The 20,511-nt window shown below is 36.4% G+C and overlaps 1 protein-coding gene across 3 annotated transcripts in view; it reads right to left on the bottom strand.

The window, feature by feature from the left end:
* CWC27 (CWC27 spliceosome associated cyclophilin) overlaps positions 1 to 20,511 on the bottom strand; it is a 196,689-nt gene that overhangs the window by 92,793 nt on the left and 83,385 nt on the right. For all 3 annotated transcript variants that reach the window (XM_045494468.1, XM_045494474.1, XM_045494481.1), the window contains exon 11: positions 6,997 to 7,100. In XM_045494468.1, coding sequence (XP_045350424.1) covers positions 6,997 to 7,100 — 104 coding nt within the window. The remainder of the gene's footprint in view (positions 1 to 6,996; positions 7,101 to 20,511) is intronic.

Raw genomic sequence — 20,511 nt, 5'->3', positions numbered from 1 at the left:
TTTCTGGGAAGACTGAAGAGACAATGGATGGTCCTATATACATTTTTAATACATAGAGAAGCTTTGTTTTACATTGGTTTAAAACAGATTAATAGGTTGGTTCAATTGTAAGTGTATGTTTTCTTACTAGAGCAGAGATGTTAAGAGATTTTGGGGCTATAGATCAATATTCTTGGGGAGGCAGCTTTGTTGGGGCATAATTGGTGTATAAAAGAGCTGCGCTTGTTGGACATATATACTTTGATGGTTTTGGACATGTGCCTATACCCATGGCACTATCACCACAATTAGGTAACATCAAACAGCAATACATTCAGGATTGTTCAATTGTATGGGGCCTAAAGTATTTACTGATGTAAAGGCAACAAAAGTATTTTATCTTCTGCCATAATGTAATTGAAGGAGTTAATAAGAAGTAAATACTTAACAGTAAAACATTATGAAAATACGAATAGCAGATTTTATCTTTAACTTATATAGAGAGAAATAGATGGGTCTTGATTTTACAGCAACTTGCCGAAGGTGACAGAAGAGACTCAGAAGTACAACCATAGTTAGAATATAAATTCCTGTTTGTCTTATACCAAACTGGCTAAGGATCCAGTCCAAGAAATTGGGTAAAGATTATCAAACCAAAGGAATATTACTCTCTGATTAAAGATTTCCTAAGATGACAAAAGCCCAATAAAGTATCACATCTATTAGAACACCTGGCTAAATGCTAAATAGGATGCCTCCATTCACACAAGAAGGCCACAACGGGGTAGATTAATGCACAAGCATTAGAACACAAAGCTTTTTTGGGGCGCCTGGGTGGCGCAGTCGGTTAAGCGTCCGACTTCAGCCAGGTCACGATCTCGCGGTCCGGGAGTTCGAGCCCCGCGTCAGGCTCTGGGCTGGTGGCTCAGTGCCTGGAGCCTGTTTCCGATTCTGTGTCTCCCTCTCTCTCTGCCCCTCCCCCGTTCATGCTCTGTCTCTCTCTGTCCCAAAAATAAATAATAAAAAAAAAAACGGAAAAAAAAAAAAAAAAAAAAAAGAACACAAAGCTTTTTTGTTCTGATGTTTTTTTTCACCAAGTGCTTTTAATCTGAGGATAATACACTAAATTCTAAAATGAGGTGGCAATAGTAAACAAGTGTTAGATTCGCCAGATAAATTCAGAAAATCAGGAAATAATACTACTGGATGTTTTACTTAAGAATGTAGTCAGGCTGGGGCACCTGGGTGGCTCGGTCGGTTAAGCGTCCAACTTCGGCTCAGGTCATGATCTCGTGATCCATGAGTTTGAGCCCCAGTCGGGCTCTGTGCTGACAGCTCAGAGCCTGGAGCCTGTTTCAGATTCTGTGTCTCCCTCTCTCTCTGATCCTCCCCCGTTCATGCTCTCTCTCTATCTCAAAAATAAATAAACGTTAAAAAAAAAAAAAGGAATATAGTCAAGCTCACACTTAAAACCTTTTTAACAAAGAATAGGATTATAGAAATGTAACTTAGAAAGCATATGAAAGAAATATTTATTTTGAAATTTTGATTTATGTTGTATTTATATATAGTTATATTGATTACAGGCTTTAACTGCAACTAACACAGTATTAAAATTCAAAATTTCCGGGGGCGCCTGGGTGGCGCAGTCGGTTAAGCGTCCGACTTCAGCCAGGTCACGATCTCGCGGTCCGTGAGTTCGAGCCCCGCGTCGGGCTCTGGGCTGATGGCTCAGAGCCTGGAGCCTGTTTCCGATTCTGTGTCTCCCTCTCTCTCTGCCCCTCCCCCATTCATGCTCTGTCTCTCTCTGTCCCAAAAATAAATAAAAACGTTGGGAAAAAATAAAATAAAATAAAAAATAAAATTCAAAATTTCCATTTGTAGGATTTCGATAAGACAAAATGAAACCAGAATTAGCTACATTTTTCTTCTTAAAATTTAAAATTATTTTTATACACCACTGTATATTTATTAAAGGTCTTCTCATTATTTAATTCTTACAAGAATCTTGAGGGGTACACAAAACATTTTCTACATGGATTTACGACAAGAGAATGGAGTCACACAGGCTTAAATAACTTCACTGTTAGTAACTAGACTTAAAAGTTTTAATACTTTCCTGTTTATTTTTTGATAAGATATAATATTCTAAAGTATTCTTCTAACCTTTAGTGTTACATATAACAAGCACTTAGTATTACTATCAAAAATTACTATTAAAAATAACAAAATTGGGGCTCCTGGCTGGCTCAATCAGTTCAGCATCTGACTGTTGCTCTTGGCTCAGGTCATGATCTGATGGTTCCTGAGTTTGAGCCCAGTGCACCAGTCTCTGTGCTGCTGGTGTGAAGGCTGCCTGGGATTCTCTCTCTTTCTCTCTCTCTCTCTGCCCCTCCCTCACTTGTGCTTGCATGAGCTCTCTCTCTCTCTCTCTCTCTCTCTCTCTCTCTCTGTGTCTCTCTCAGAAAATAAATAAAAAACTTTAAAAAAACACCAAAAGTAATGTATTTTTAGACTCTCTAAATTAGCAGATGTGGTACATGCATCCAGATGTAAATTCGTTTGGAAGATAGGTCTATATTACACAATAGCTTATACATCAAAATATTCAAAATGCTCTTTTTAATAATGGATTATCTACTTCTAAGTTTGTTGGCAAATTAAATTTCTAGATATAGCATATAATATTCAAAAGACCAAACCATCCAGAGTTGCCATAATACTCAAATAATTTAGTCTTGGATTAAAATAAAGTGTCTTATAAAAGCCAGATACGCAGGGGCTTTTATAATTCAGGGGCATTATATGCACGGATGTGTGGGTGGCTCAGTCAGTTAAGCGTCTGACTCTTAATCTTGGCTCAGGTCATGATCTCACGGTTCATGAGGTCAAGCCCCATGTCAGGCTCTGTGCTGATAGTGAGGAGTCTGCTTAGAATTCTGTCTCTTCCTCTCTCCGTCTCTCCCCTCCTCATTCTCTCTCTCTTTCTCTCAAAATAAAATGAACTTTAAAAAAAAAAAAAAAAAAAGCCAGATATGCAGCCATATAGCCCAATCAAGAAATCTTTCTTGAATTGGTTCAGATGATGTATGAAGTTATAGAGCCAAGGTCAAATATCACTTTCAACTTCTTTTCACGTGATGATCTTACTATGAAAATGCTTATGAGAACTTTTGGATCTGTTTCCAGAGTTTATATAGTTCTAACCATGGAACATCTTTCACCTGGGAAGGTAGGCTAAGTTCTGACATATATTCAGGGAGGCTTAAAATTCACAAATCTTCCATAATAAATTAAAAGAATTTTTTTTAATGTTTAATTTACTTTTGAGAGAGACAGAGCACGAGCGAGGAAGGGCAGGGAAAAGACACAGAATCTGAAGCAGGCTCCAAGCTCTGAGCTGTCAGCACAGAGCCTGATGTGGGGCCCGAACCCACGAACTGTGAGGTCATGACCTGAGACAAAGTTGGACGCTTAACTGACTGAGCCACCAGGCGCCTCTGTAATAAACATTTTTCTAACATTATACATACTAGTCAATTTAAAAAGATCAAGTAAGTTTAGAGGAAATACAATTCCAAGAAAAAGGTAATTTATAACGCATCACAGATAGGGGCTAAAAGCAAATTTTGTTCAGCATTTTAACAAGATGGTGATAATACAAAACTGCTCCTAATAGCATTCTAAAATTATTAGAATCAAAATAAAAAGACTGACTTAGTGCCTAGATCTTGGTTTCTAAATACAATGGAAAACAAGAATTCCCTGAAGTGGTTGATTCCAGGCCTGGAGAAGGGAAACCACAAGATCAATTTGGGCTTCTAGTGCTAGAAAGTAAAAATGTTCTCAAAGTGGGAGCCAGTTGAAAAGACACAGGAGCCAACCTGAAAGAACTACTAATGACCAATTCTGGTACTATCTGAACAACAAAATAAATGATGATAGTTTGGGATTATAACACATAGAATAAAATAAATATTCACAAGTTCATATTCATATAAATAAGTGAATAGTGATATAAATAAGTAAGTAATAGAGAAAAAGAGCGAGAGAGACCTCTTTCTTAAAGAATTCCAAGTAATAAAAGTAGTAAGAAAAAAGAAAATAAAAAGTTACCATTAGAACACCACAGTAAATAACTGTTGCCTATAGGCAAGATCCACCAATGGATGCTAAAATTAGCGGAGGTAAGCTTGAAAAGAAACAGAATAGTCTCACAGTATCTCCCCCCAAATACTTAAAATCTCAAAGGGAAAGAGTAACTTTAGAGTGTAGCAACTCAACAGACACCACTTTAAATTAGTCATCAAGGCAGTATCACCAGTAAAAAGACAACAGACAACTTTATAATGCACTGGGAAGGACATATCATTTCTGTGGCAATCTTGTCAAAAAAAAAAAAAAAAAAAAAAAGCATAACCTTAATCTAATCACAAGGCAACATCAGACAAACTCAAATGAGACATTCCCCAAAATATCTAACTAGGACTCCTCAAAGTGTCAAGGACATGAAAGATAAGAAAAGATTGAGGAACTGTCATAGATCAGAGGATACTAAGGAGGAACATGATGACTCAATACAGTATGGAATTCTGGATGGAAAAACAGAACAGAAAAACAACGGTAGTGGGAAAATGGGTGAAATTCTTATCAGGTCTGTAGTTAGTTAACAGTCATGTATTAACATCAATTGCTTGGTTTTCACCATTGTACTATGGTTATATAAGACCTTCATGTTAAAGGTATATGGGAATTCTGTATTTGCAACTTATCTGGAAGTCTAAAATTATTTCAGAACAAAGCAATCAAAAATAAATAAAATGACCCACTTTTTGTAGAAGCTAATTTTAAATGATATTCAGATTTAAGGAAACTCCAGGATATTTCTAGAAGATATAAGGAAAATTAAATTGAGAAAAGTAATTCCTAATATAATTCTCTAATTATGGCATAACAAAATGGTTTTATATGGCTTTCTCATCAACAGACTGAAATAAGCTCTAGAAGAAATCTTCTCTTTTGTGTTAAGAAATCATTCTAAGACTCAAATGTTTCTTTAATTGCATTTAATATTTTAAAGGCAGATAAATAATTTAAAACAGCACTACTTATATTTAATATAAGCCTTAACTATAAAGCACTCTTGCAGTAATTATCTATTTCCAATTCTCTCACTCTGACTAGATCATGAACTATAAAGGTTAAGAACCTCCATCCATTGCCAACTTCATACCCCTAGTCCTGCATGGTTCTTGAGGAATGGGAGTACTAATAATTATTTGCTCAAAAATGAATTAAAATTTAAGTAAAAGATCTTTCTAGTTGAAAGGAATTACTCTCATATATTTAAAATGCTTTTAATTATAAGGAACAATACTCTGAGAAAATTATGTCTAAACTTAAAAAATAGGGGTGCCTGGGTGGCTCAGTCGGTTGAGCGCCCGACTTCAGCTCAGGTCATGATCTCACAGTTCGTGAGTTCGAGCCGTGCGTCGGGCTCTGTGCTGACAGCTCAGAGCCTGGAGCCTGCTTCGGATTCTGCGTCTCCTTCTCTCTCTGCCCCTTCCCCGCTCATGCTCTGTCTCTCTCTGTCTCTCAAAAAAAATAAATAAACGTTGAAAAAATAAATAAATAAAATAAAATAACCTTCACTGTATTTCTTTCAAGTCGCAGTATTGCCAATATAGCTTGTTTCTGTTCAGGGTTATACTTTACCTACATGACCTGGTCACATATAAGTTTATCTTTTCTTTTCTTTTTAATTTTTTTTAGTGTTTATTTTTTTGAGAGAGAGACAGAGTGTGAGCAGGGGAGGGGCAGAGAGAGAGGTAGACGAAGATTTCCAAGCAGGCTGTAGGCTCTGAGCTGTCAGCACAGAGCCTGATGTGGGGTTCAAACTCATAAACTGTGAGCTCATGACCTGAGCTGAAGTCGGATGCTTAACCTACTGAGCCACCCAGGTGCCCCTTTCCTTTCTTTTAAATAGAGCTTATAATTTGTGTCATCATGGAGAGTTAATTTTTTAATAGTTTCATTCAAATATATTTTGGTGACTTTGAATTCTTCATTAAGTACCTGCCATTACTATAACAGTCATTGGGGGATATGGTGCAAATAATCTAAGAACTATGTCCTTTAGATAGTTATGTGGTTATTACCTGTGCTACTTAAATACTAATGCTGAGGTGCCTGGGTGGCTCAGTTGGTTAAGCATCCAATTCTTGATTTTGGCTCAAATCATGATCTCACAGTTCATGATATTGAGCCCTGTGTTGGGCTCTACGCTGACATCGTGGAGCCTGCTTGGGATTCTCCCTCTCTCCCTCCCTCCCTCCCTCCCTCTCTCTCTCTCTCTCTCTCTGCCTCTCCCTCTCCCTCTCACCCTCTGCACCTACCCCACTTGTGCTCTCTCTCTCAAAGTAAATAAACTTAAAATAAAGCCCTAATAGCTTCATAAAAATCATAGTAAAATTAAGAATATATTTAACCTGTATAAATAGAAGGGTATTATTTTGATTAATTTTTGATCAACTTTATTGATAGTTTAGATTTTCAGTATCTTAACAAAAACAAACAAAAAACAAGAGTTTATATTTCATACTATTCAAACCAATGCACAAATATTTACACAAGTCCCAAATATAGGGCCTAAATGCTTTTTAAAAATGTTTTAAAGGGTATGCAATATAAGAAATGAACATTCCATTCTTGTGCACTCCTAGACATGTGTTATGGCAACATTTAAGTTTTGCCTGAGGACAAGTCTCTGTTAGTTTTCATTAATCTTCTTAGTATACCAGTTATGATCATGTTTGACTGAATTTACTTCATAGACAAAATCCTAAATGGAAATTTATTTTATTGGCTAACTGTCTAAGTATTAAAAAAAAAAAAAAAAAAAAAAGCAAAACTTAGAAAGGAGGGAGGAGGGAAAGAGGAGAAAAGGAAGGAAGGGGAGATGGAGGGAAGAGGGTAATGTTGTACAAGTGAAAATAAAAACCTGATAAATATTCTTACCTTCACTTTTTTTTTCTGCTTGTTTTGTTGCATTTTCTACTTTTTTTTGTTTTGCTGCTAACAGTTCCCGCTTTAACTGTCTTGCTTCTTTTCGGAGCTCGTCACTGTAAAGCAAAAACAGTTATATAAAGTACATAATACACGGAAAGAAAAAATTGTTTAGCAAAAACAGGCATATTGTTTTTTACATACACTAAATCCCTAAAAAAACACACACAAAAAAAATGTAATTCATTTTGTTTCTTACCTGTGTATTGTGCTATGGAAACAGAGCTATAGAGTATTTTAGAAGCTGTCATTTTTTAGAATAGCAATATAATATGAATTACCTATAAAATATACTCCCTATCAAGTATGTTAAACAGAAATAGATAAATGATAAATATCCCACTATTCTAATTCATTTGCCAATTTAGCATTCTAGTTCCAGTTTAATAATTCATGAAGATGCTGAATCAAAACAAAATTTTAATATAAATTCTACTTACTAAACTTGCACATACACAAAAAGATGTGGCTTTAAAACTTGGTGAATTCCTCAAAAACAGACACATAGACCAATGGAATAGAATAGAAACCCCAGAACTAGACCCACAAACGTATGGCCAACTCATCTTTGACAAAGCAGGAAAGAACATCCAATGGAAAAAAGACAGCCTCTTTAACAAATGGTGCTGGGAGAACTGGACAGCAACATGCAGAAGGTTGAAACTAGACCACTTTCTCACACCATTCACAAAAATAAACTCAAAATGGATAAAGGACCTGAATGTGAGACAGGAAACCATCAAAACCTTAGAGGAGAAAGCAGGAAAAGACCTCTCTGACCTCAGCCGTAGCAATCTCTTACTCGACACATCCCCAAAGGCAAGGGAATTAAAAGCAAAAGTGAATTACTGGGACCTTATGAAGATAAAAAGCTTCTGCACAGCAAAGGAAACAACCAACAAAACTAAAAGGCAACCAACGGAATGGGAAAAGATATTTGCAAATGACATATCGGACAAAGGGCTAGTATCCCAAATCTATAAAGAGCTCACCAAACTCCACACCCGAAAAACAAATAACCCAGTGAAGAAATGGGCAGAAAACATGAATAGACACTTCTCTAAAGAAGACATCCGGATGGCCAACAGGCACATGAAAAGATGTTCAGCGTCGCTCCTTATCAGGGAAATACAAATCAAAACCACACTCAGGTATCACCTCACGCCAGTCAGAGTGGCCAAAATGAACAAATCAGGAGACTCTAGATGCTGGAGAGGATGTGGAGAAACGGGAACCCTCTTGCACTGTTGGTGGGAATGCAAATTGGTGCAGCCGCTCTGGAAAGCAGTGTGGAGGTTCCTCAGAAAATTAAAAATAGACCTACCCTATGACCCAGCAATAGCACTGCTAGGAATTTATCCAAGGGATACAGGAGTACTGATGCATAGGGGCACTTGTACCCCAATGTTCATAGCAGCACTCTCAACAATAGCCAAATTATGGAAAGAGCCTAAATGTCCATCAACTGATGAATGGATAAAGAAATTGTGGTTTATATACACAATGGAATACTACGTGGCAATGAGAAAAAATGAAATATGGCCTTTTGTAGCAACGTGGATGGAACTGGAGAGTGTGATGCTAAGTGAAATAAGCCATACAGAGAAAGACAGATACCATATGGTTTCACTCTTATGTGGATCCTGAGAAACTTAACAGGAACCCATGGGGGAAGGGGAGGAAAAAAGAAAAAAAAAAAAAAGAGGTTAGAGTGGGAGAGAGCCAAAGCATAAGAGACTGTTAAAAACTGAGAACAAACTGAGGATTGATGGGGGGTGGGAGGGAGGTGAGGGTGGGTGATGGGTATGGAGGAGGGCACCTTTTGGGATGAGCACTGGGTGTTGTATGGAAACCAATTTGACAATAAATTTCATATAATAAAAAAAAAAAAAAAACTTGGTGAATTCCTCAACTGGCACCAGTAGCTACCATTTATTAAGCAATTACATGCTAGGTGCGGTGCTAAAATGTTTTTAAACTCAGTTTTTTAAACTCAATTAATTTTTAACCCACTTAATACCATAATTTGGCAAAAAATTTCCTCTTCTGTGAAACCTACAAAGCTGAGGTATTCTGATGAGTAGTACAATCATGTATTAAAGGTAAACTGGGATATAAATATTGACTTCACTACAAGTCACTAGGTGGCTAGCTTCTACAAAGCCAGTTTTAGGACAAATTCAAATTCATGTGCTTATAAAAAATTAATTACCCATGACATGAACACTTAGGATCACTAGTGGCCAGTCAAACTTTGAATGTCAGGCATCTACTCTATTTCAGTAAAAGCTAGAGTGGATAACAGACACTCAAAGAATCACTATAAACCCAAGTAGGCAACAAGTCTAGAAAAGGTCTCCAAAGACACCCAAGCCACAGTTTACCGGGATCTTAAATCTAAATAATTCCATACTGATTCAAACTTTGTGCTTCTTCCTGGTCCCCAAATCTCATACTTTATTTTTCTTTTAAAGCATGTCATATATTAGTTACCAAAGTAATAGGTCTTACAATGTGCATAACTCAATTCTTACTCTTCTTTTCTACATCAAACACAAATGGCTATAATTTGTATCTGCTTGGCCTCCAAGATCCTGAATTCTGAAAATTCCTTCTAATTAAAATCTACTACCTACTTGGGGTGCTTGGGTGGCTTGGTCGGTTAAACGTCCAAATTCAGCTCAGGTCATGATCTCAAATTTCCTGAGTTCGAGCCCCGTGTCAGGCTCTGTGCTGACAGCTCAGAGCCTGGAGCCTGCTTTGGATTCTATGTCTCCCTTTCTCTGTCTGCCCCTTCCCTGCTCTCTCTCTCAAAACAAACAAACAAACATTAAGAAAAATTTTTTTAAATCTACTACCTACTTCCTCAGTTTTTCATTGCTATTGAACCTGTTCTCACTCAATATAATAATGAAAGCCCGCTTCTTCATAGTTCATGATCTGTCAGCCCTATTCTAACCCAACTGGCTCTCTATCCATTCTAGATGATACGGTCAGCTATTTCACTAATGTCCTCACCAGCACCTTTAATTTTCTTGACTTGTTTGTCCTTATGAATATGTGATAATTACCTAGAAGACCTTGTTCACAACATGTTCCTAGAGACAAACCTCCAAAGAATGTTATTTTGTTAGATGTGAGATGTTGCCTGGGAATTTGTCCTTGTAACAAGTTCTGGTTGATTCCAATACGCATTCAGGTTTGGGACCCAGTGCATTAGGACTGCCGTATAGCAATTATCTTCTCTTCTTTACAACTCCAAGCACTCCTACTTCACTAATCCTTTCATTCAGCCAACAAACATACTCAAATTTCCCTGGACTCTGCTCCAATCGAGTGATGATTATCTTTACCACTGGACTCTTGGCCTGAAAGAACAGTTTATATATAGAGTCTACTTTCTCAGCCTCAAACTTCTTAATCTCTTGCAATCTATCCTTCTTATACTCTATTGAAACTGCTTCTGTATCAACCAAATTCAATGGTCTTTTCTCAGTCTTCCTTTTTTCCTCTTTGGCTTCTCTACCATTCAATATTAACCACTCCTTCCTTCTTGAAATTCTGTCCTAATCAGACTATGTACCATTTTAGAGTATTGATTCTCCAATCCTTATTCTAATTACTCTTTCTTTTCTCAATCTATAATTCTTGGTATTTTTCCCATTTCTGTACCTTGTACAATGGCATTTTGTCTAATCTCATAACATTTGTCTAATCTCATAACATCAGATATCACTTTTATGTAGGTTATTTCCAAATCTAGATGTTTTTCTCTGATTGTTTGGTCCTGCATTTTTAACTGTTACAAACCTTCCTGTACATTAGTACTGTCCAACAGAAATATAAGGTGAGACACATATGCAATTAAGTTTCCTAGCTGCCACATTAAAGAAATAGCAAAAGGAAACAGGTTAAATTAACAACTTGTTTTAACTCATTAACTTAGTATGTCCACAATATTATTATGTCAACATGCAACCAATATAAAAATATTAATACTGTATTTACTTTTTTTTTTTTTTTGGTACTAAATGTTCTAAATCTGGTGTGTATTTTATACTTACAGCACACCTCAGTTTAAACTAGCCACATTTCAAGGGCCCAGATCTAGATGGATAGTGGAGGCGAGACGCTGCAATGTTCAGACTTGAAGTCATCTCCTCCCTGCCCAAATCTGTTCCTTTTCCTGAAATCCCTGTTTGAATGTGGAACTATTTTCCTCCTAATGACCAGACTTTAAACTTCCTCTGGGACTGTTCCCCCGCCCTTTCACTGAATCACTGTCGGAGTATGTCATTTTCCAATCTCTCTCACGTATAATACTCCTCTTGACTCTCAACATCAATGCCCAGTTTAGGCTCTCATTATGTATTTCTCAGATAAATTACTTCCTATTTCTTGAAGTTATATGAGCACAGGGAATAGCAACCACATCTTTACTCCATCCACTAAATACCATCTTTTATTATACTAATTAAAAAAATTTTTAATTTGGTAAGTAATACAGAAATTTAGATGATGTTTTCTGAATACTAAGGTCTTTGAGGGGAAGATTATTTTGAAAGTTGAAGAGGAAATGCTGCATGATGGCTAAACAAACTAGTTATGAGAGTCATTTGAAGTATGCGAAGAATGAGGCAATGACAGTATATACTGTTGCAGAGGTAGTAATGCACAGTTATCAAAAGGATTAACTTTGGATTCAGAAAGTCTTGATTTAAAAGCTAACTCTAACACTTATTATCTGAGTGGCCTAAGAACAATTATTTAACTTCTGTGAGACTCAGTTTCCTCAACTATAAAATGGGGGTAAGATATTTAAAATATTGGACAGACAATACATGTTCAACAAATGGTAGCTATTATTATTTAGATCATGTTAAAACAGCATTACAGTTAAGGGTTGTTTGCGATGTAGGAATATTTCTTTATTATGTTATTTACTACAAATAAATGCTACCTCTACTACATATGGAGATCAACTCTTCATAATTTTTATAAAGGGCAATGAATGCATAATGCCAGCTTCTAAAAATCTATCCTTAAATAGTCAAAGACTTAGATGCACTGTTTAAGTAGCCATAATAACAGCTAGTGGCACCACGGTGGCTCAGTTAGTTAAGTGTCCAACTTCGGCTCAGGTCATGATCTCACAGTTTGTGAGTTTAAGCCCTACGTCAGGCTCTATGCTGACAGCTCAGAGCCTGGAACCTGCTTTGGATTCTGTGTCTCCCTCTCTCTCTGCCCCTCCCTTGATCGTGCTCTGTCTCTCTCTCTGTCTCTCAAAAATAAACATTTAAAAATTTTTTTTAAAACTTTAATAACATATAAAGTGAATAATGAATAAAAACTAAAAAAAGACAAAGTAAGATAGAGAAGGGAAGGTCTATAAGATTATTAAAAATTGCTTCATTATACTAAATTTTTCAAGTGATTCAGAATTTACAACATTGTTAAAATCTGTCAGACTATTCAAATAACACTATCTGTTGGTACTTGAGGAATCCATAACTCTTAGAATGAAGTGCAAGTTTTTAAACTAGTCTTTAGGTCACAGTCTGTATATTCTCTAGAATATAATCTTATCCATTGGTGCTAGAATATCTTTAAACTGTTAAAATGAGAACAAAAGTTGTAAGCCTGGAGTTTATGTCACCTGAATACTGCTAAACTATGGGCTTGCTTTAGAGTCCAGGCAGTATCTTTATGCCTTCAGAGCCTAGTTTCTGCTTGTATGGTAAAACAAATGGCTTCTGTAAGCTACTATTAACTTTGAGCTAATTGACTTTTTTCTCTAATAGGTATGTTTCTAATCTGAATTCATTTGAATTTTAATATGGTTTATATTTTATGGTTTATATTATATTTTATTTTTGATAGGGAAAGAGTGTGACTGGGGGGAGGACAGAGAGAGAGAGGGACAGAGGATCCAAAACAGGCTCTGCACCGACAGCAAGGAGCCCAATGTGGGGCTTGAACTCATGAACTGTGAGACCATGACCTGAAGTGAAGTCAGATGCTCAACTGACTGAGCCACCCAGGTGCCCTGGAAAAGAGAATGTCTTTAAAACAAATCATCCCAATAAAATATAGCAGCCTAGAAATTATAGTAGCCTTTGTATATTTAGTAATAGCAAAGAAAGTACTAATTTCTTCAACAATTATTGGAGCATCTAATATTTTTACGGTACCATTCTGAGTGATGGCACAGAAATCAAAGTGAATAAGGAGGGAAAGGAACCTAGTTAGCCAGATTCTTTAAACCAGTCACCTCCCTGGTTACCACTTAATCTCCTCAAGAACCTGTGATATAGGCATTTTACAGAAAGAAGTCTGAGGCCTGTGGAGATTAAATACTTAGCCTGAAGTCACACAGTCTATCAGTCACTGATAGAGGTAAAAACTAAAAATGGGACTGTCCATATTCTTTACATTATGGTACACTAATACCTTGAGAAAATCTCCAAGGAGCCTAAATTCCAACGAGGGACATAAATCTCGTACGTGAATAAATAATAACAGTACATAGTTGTTTGTTTTTTCTTTTAATATTTATTTATTTCTGAGACAGAGAGAGACAGAGCATGAGTGGGGGAGGGGCAGAGAGAGAGAGAGGGAGACACAGAATCCGAAGCAGGCTCCAGGCTCTGAACGGTCAGCACAGAGCCCGATGCGGGGCTCAAACTCACAAACCGTGAGATCATGACCTGAGCTGAAGTCGGATGCTTAACCAACTGAGCCACCCAGACTCACCCAGTTAACATGGTTAACTGCCATGACAAAGAAATGACTGAAGCATTTTTCAACTCAGAGAGGGAAACATTACAGTAGGCTAAATAAAGGATGGCTTCACAGAGGAGGCATCTGATCTGGGCCCAGAGAGATGAATAGGAGTTACCCATGTGGAGGTACAGTGAAGAGGCAGGTACTTAAGTAGTGTGTTTAAATGAAAACAGGGAGGTGGTGAAACACAGGGTGTATGCTAAAATATTAGGCTATAGAATAAATGATTTAAGGGGCTTGGGGCTAGTAACAAAAGATAGGGCTGGGAAAAGAATCTGCGACAGTCTAAATGCCAAGCATTCATGAGTGACCAGATGGGAATATTTTCCTTGAGTTTCTCTACAGCTTCGAGCTTCCTTTTTTTTTTTTTTTATAACCAATTTCTCAACTGTTCTTGTTGCTTCACTTTACCTGCTTTCCACCTATTTTAATACTTTACTAGTAACCATGCACTACTAAACTGCTGTCTTAGGAAAAGTAACTTATGACCTCCTAATAAAAAATTTCCACAGCTTCCCATTGGATGCTAACTTAGACCTTCAGTAGAATCTCACTTTGTTGACCACCTTACCTCTGACCTTTTGGAATCTCAGACATAGTGTCATGCCAGATCTCCTCCTACCTTACTCATATTCCGTCTCTATTTCCACTGGCTTTTACTCTTCCACGTCCTGCTTCTCCAATGTAGGGGCTTCTCAGTAGCTTAGTCTCAACTCTCTTTCTTTTTCTCTTTTCTTTAGAAATCTCATCCACATTCAGGACTTCAATACCATCTATCTTAATGCATTCAGTGCATAAAATCAAGATTGTTAGCCTGATGCTTTTGACATATTTCCACTTTCAAGCTTAAATCGTATTTCTAACTGCCAGATGGATACTTGCATTTGATATTCCACAAATACATCAGATTTACCATTTTAAAAGTCAGACTGATCATTTTGGTTTCTCAAAAAACACCACCTTATTTCTGTCCTTCCTGTTTTTGAGCCACCAAAATGCTGGTTGTCAGGCCTATCTACTAGTATTTCTCCTGTATCTTCTAAAGCTGATTAGTAGTCACATCCTTCTTTTACAAAGTCTCTTCTTTTCTGTGGTCAGGGACAGGTGTTTGGATTTTCACAACTGCACTATCACAACAGTCCTCCTACCTGGTCTCTGTGCCTCTGGTTTGGCCACTCTTCCATTCATTTAGCACACTTATGCCAAACCTACAATTCTACTCCCCTGATCTTCATAGTTCCCTAAATCCTACTGAATTGTGCACTAAGTTTCTTTCCCAAGCATGTGAATCCTCCCAAAAGCTACCTTCAAACTACTATTTCAATCTTATCTCTCACATATCCTCTACAGTTACTCTAAATTTTAGCCAGAAACATACTAGTCAAAATTACGTTGGCAAACTTTAAGATTCAGCACATGTACCCTTTTGTTCCTGCTATTTCCGTGACCTAAAATGGTCTTTCTTCCCTATCTCTGTCTACTCAAATCTTCCTCAGCTTTCAACACTTCATAGAAAAAGTGGACTTGATCACAGCGTTGGGGCAAGGTTGTCAACCTCACTGAGCCTTGGTTTTTTCTCATCTATAAATTGTGGCTATATTCAGCATATGTATTATAACAAAACTAGTGCAAAGATTAAGGATGAGCACAGTAAAAACACTATCAGCTGCTTAGAAGGCATGGTTTTTTAATGACAAAATATAATCCAAAAAACTCATAACTATCAAATTACATAAGCAATTTAAATAATTAAAACTAAATAATCAATAATTTTAAGTAAAATTTGATGGTAAAATGACACTAAGTGCTATGCTATTAAAGGTATCTACTCTAATGTGATTGATGGGTTTTTTCTTTTTATTTTTTTAAAGTTTATTTATATTTTGAGAGAGAGAGACAGAGAGAGAGAGAGAGAGAGAGAGAGAATGCACACACAAGCAAGCAGGGGAGGGACAGAGAGAGAACGCACACACAAGCAAGCAGGGGAGGGACAGAGAGAGAGAGAGAGAGAGAGAACGCACACACAAGCAGGGGAGGGACAGAGAGAGAGAGAGAGAGAGAGAGAGAAAGAGAGAGAGAAAGCACACACAAGCAAGCAGGGTAGGGACAGAGAGAGAAGCCCAAGCAGGCTCCACACTGGCAATGCAGAGCCAGACGTAGGGCTTGAACCCATGAACTGTGAGATCACGACCTGAGCCAAAACCAAGAGTCAGACACTTACCCCAGGTGCCCAGGTTTGTTGTTTTTAAAACTAATGTTCATTCCAAAAATTAAGGAAAAAAACACTTCAGTAAAAACAGAGACATGTTTATCAGAAGACCTAGACCCAACATCATTATATGGCCACAAGAAAACATCCTTCTTTGCCTCAGTTTTATCATCACCCAGTACATTCTGAGAAAGGTGTAAATTCATATTTCTGAAGTGCATAGTCGTAATTATAGTATAAATGTAAAAAATGATAATATTATACAGATCGTCTTGTTTCAACTTCTTTGTATTAAGGATCTTGACACCCATTATTTAAGGAAATAGTGAGATGCCAAACAGTCATTTTTGTCATAGATACAAAAAGTTGAAGTATAGAGACACTAAGAGATTTTTTTCAATATTGCCCAAGTCAGTAATGGAACTGTAAACATGACACAGGCTTCTGATTCCTTATGTGGGATCTCACTTAGTTTGCTAACTATTCACTGGGTGAAAAGTACATTTAGATTGAATACCTTATTTTTTAGCCAAACATTTTTTTTATACAACAGAAGACACTATGAATAAGTAAGTACACAGGAAAGTTTTTATAACTATAGTATGCTTAAATTTTTATCAGACTGCTTATATTACTTTATATAAGTAGTTAAAAATCTTTCATTTTTATTTTATTTATTTTTTTAATGTTTATTTATTTTTGAGAGAGAGAGAGACAGAGAGACAGAGAGAGACAGAGAGAAGCAGAGAGAGGGAGACACAGAATCTGTAGCAGGCTCCAGGCTCTGAGATGTCAGCACGGAGCCCAATGTGGGGCTCGAACTCACAAACCGCAAGATCATGACCTGAGTCAAAGTCAGACGCTTAACTGACTGAGCCCCCCAGGGGCCCCAAAAATCTTGCTTTTTTAAACCTGTGCAGCTTTTAAACTTGAGATTGAATATTTAAAATGGCAAAGAACAATTATCTTGCATAATTTTCAGTTTTTATTTTTTCCCAGATGCTTTTCTCATTTTCTCCAGTTTCCAGGAAGGTGCCTTAGGAAAATTTTGAATTATATCTGTTCTTTTTTCTTATGGCATGAGAAATATTATCTTAATATTAGGGTGATGAACTCAAACAATGACCTTTTCTAACATTCACCTTCAAAAAAAAAAAAAAAGGTAAGGTTATTAAGACCTGTTTGACATGCTTTTGAAAAGAACTTTAGTCTACAAAAATGAAGTGGACAGTAAATGAATTTGTTTAGAGACCTTATTAAGAAAGCTGACAGCTAAACATATGTCCACTACAGATGACTGTTTCTTGGACCATACATGTAGTGCTTGCAGTTAGCTTAAGCCTGCTATTTCCCAACATCTGATAAGAATTCATAACACATGGAAATGATTGCAAAGCAAACAGTACACCCTTCATGGTTTTTAGCCTGCTGCTTTAATCACAAAGATACTGAATCTGTTTGTAATGAAACAACAGCTTGGCTGTTGATGAAATCATAAAATAGCCATAATAGAAGCCTGTCACAGGTATTAAAACTGTAAGTGTATGGCATGAGTTTTACATTTATGGTATCATCAGGAGGAACAGGGATGGAGGCCATGTATCGGAATGTATACTATGTTGTAGTTTATACATGAATTTTGAAAATATATAGGTATATCCAGGAAATATCTAACCAAATTTAAGGGAAACTTGTTGTATGTTTAAAGCTCTGCTTTACCTATTACTAGCAGGATGGCCTTAGACAACTAAGTTAAGCAATCTAAGTCTCAGTTTCTGCATCTCAAAAGGTGAAAAGCAGTAAGGTTGTAAGAAATGAATACAATTCCATGGAAATTGCTTACCATACTTAACATGACGCTGGGCCTAGAGTGTGTACTCAACATTGGTTTGCTTCTATTATTATTTATCTTACCCCCGCCACTGACACTATTTCTACTTTTACTATTTACAGAATCAATTACTGACAAAATGAGACCTCAGGCTAACTAAAGAGATCAAAACGGCATATCCTTTTCTCAAGAATGCACAGATTTCAAAAACTTACGGATAAGTTTTTATGTCTGATGCACTGTTTGGATTAAATACCATATACTACAAAAATGAAAAATGTAGCAGTTTCAAAACACTAAAAATTACAAAACTCACATATCTTAATTCTGGTCACTGAACACTTGGAACTGAATTGCTTATTTTCTTTCATTGTAATCTAGTTGAGAAGGTAAAGAATAAACAAGTCAACTTAGAAACGGCTATATACTTACAAGTTCTATGAGGGAGGCTAATGGAGAACCTGTAGTATTTTAGCCTAAATGATCTTAGAAGAAGATATCTATCAAAAGACAGGTTTGGGGTGCCTAACTGGCTCAGTCAGTTATGCATCTGACTTTTGGTTTCGGCTCAGGTCATGATCTTGTACTCTGTGGGTCCAAGCCCTGTATCAGGCTCTTTGCTGGCAGTGTGGAGCTTGCTTGGGATTCTCTCTCTCTCTCCCTCTCTCTCTGCCCCTCCCCTACTCACACACTCTCTTTCTCATAATAAACAAACAAACAAATAAATAAATAAATCTTTTAAAAAAGATAAGGTTTAATCTGAGAGATAATGTTCTACATGTCCTTCATAATCTGTTGGACCAATATGTAGGAATAGAAAGACTCCAATTTGGAAACAAGGAGGAGTCTAAATGCACCTGCACATAGCCTTAAGACTTAAAATTTTACTCATTTCATATGAAGGATCACATTTATTTCTACATAAAAAGTTTAGACATCTGATGTAGGTTGCCATTAATCTTTGTAAGATCTCTCTCAAATTTTAGACCATTTTGTTCTTTTCCAAATCAGACTAAACAATGAATCCTGCACAAAATGATAAAATGTCCATACTGGTAGGTGATATTGTTATTCTGTCTAAACACCAAGTAAGAAGTTCAGAATCAAACATGTTATTTTATAGCAAGGCCTTGGCTTAGCCAATATTTCACAGAAGTGGAGTAAATTTGTTGTGGCAGAAATTCGGTCTTTAGCCATATGTCTATTCCCCAATCCAACTTTACGAATGATATTAACTGAATATGAAAAACATGAGATTTCCATTTCCAGTAAGGCTTCATACAAGGTAATCTGAAAATTCTCTTGCAATCAAATACCAAGAAGAGCTGAATAAAGTACATTTAAAAAATGTAATAAATGCATAACTTAGCTCTTTAAATATATAGCTTAGCTCACTAAAAACCAAGGGGTTGAAAAACAAGGAGAGGACTGAGAACTAGAGCAAGAGGAATTGCACTTGTTACTGGGCCACTCTGAGTTAAGTGGTCTCAGTAATCTAGGATTGGGTTTTAACTTGGGGTTTTAATCATGAGGACTGAAGTAGTACTCCTACACATAAATCTAAGGATTCTTTACTCATTGGAAAGGTGGAAATAAACACATCTACTAAAAAAGCACAAGAAGACTATAAAACAGGTTGTCTGTCTCAGGTCCATGCAGGTAAGTAGGCTCTCAAACTAATGAATATTCTCAAAACATCTCAGGAGTATTTTTAATTAAAATTACCAGTGATCTATAGTACTTTAATGGGCCTGTTGGAACAAAAGGCAAATTTTCTCTGAAGAAAGAAATCCTCAATCATATTTCAAAGAACAGTCAAGAGTTCTTAAAAAAAAAAACAAACAACCTCCCAATAAAAAGACTTCACAATATCATTAATATATATATATAAAAAAAAACGGCATTGTGAGTGAGAATCAGAGGAACAACAAATAACAGAACCTGACCCTCCAAATTTCAGACTGCAAAAATAAAACAAGTATGTTTATTATATGGAGAGAATAAAAAATTGAATACAAAATCCACATCCATGACTGGAAAAAGAATCAAAACAACTTTCAGAAGGGATGAATAGCTAAAATTAAACTCAATGAACTATTGAATAGCTGAATAAAAGAGACTGAGTGAATTAGATATATCTGAAAACGCACATAACACAAGATGCAAAACACAGAGGAAAAAAAAATCAACAACTGTGGGCGGTTAGAAGAAATGGGAGACAAAGTGAGAAGTTCCATTACAGGTGGAATTGCAGAAAGAGAAAATAGAAACTGAAATTGAGATAATGTCTGAGAATTTTCCAAAACTGATGAAAAATGTTAGTCTTTATGTTCAGGAAGCTCAATGAATTCAAGCAAGATAAATAAAAAGCAAATCCAAATGCAGACATATCATAGTCAAAATGCGGAACACCACAAATTAATCTAAAACAACTAGCATAATTAAGGATAAATCATTTAAAATTAAATACACATTTTTCTTTGACAGAGAAAGTAGCCTGACATATTGTGAGAATAAAGCAGTCATACACTCATGCAGCATAAGGCAAGAATGATATCTTTCATTGTTGTCATTAAAGCAAAGAACAAATAATGGCTGGATGCTTAAGCAAAAATGATTATGGATTAGTCCTAACTAGCTTAAC

Source organism: Leopardus geoffroyi, chromosome A1 (assembly GCF_018350155.1).
Source record: "Leopardus geoffroyi isolate Oge1 chromosome A1, O.geoffroyi_Oge1_pat1.0, whole genome shotgun sequence".
NCBI classification, from domain to species: domain Eukaryota; kingdom Metazoa; phylum Chordata; class Mammalia; order Carnivora; family Felidae; genus Leopardus; species Leopardus geoffroyi.
This window is presented reverse-complemented; position numbering and strand designations above follow the sequence as displayed.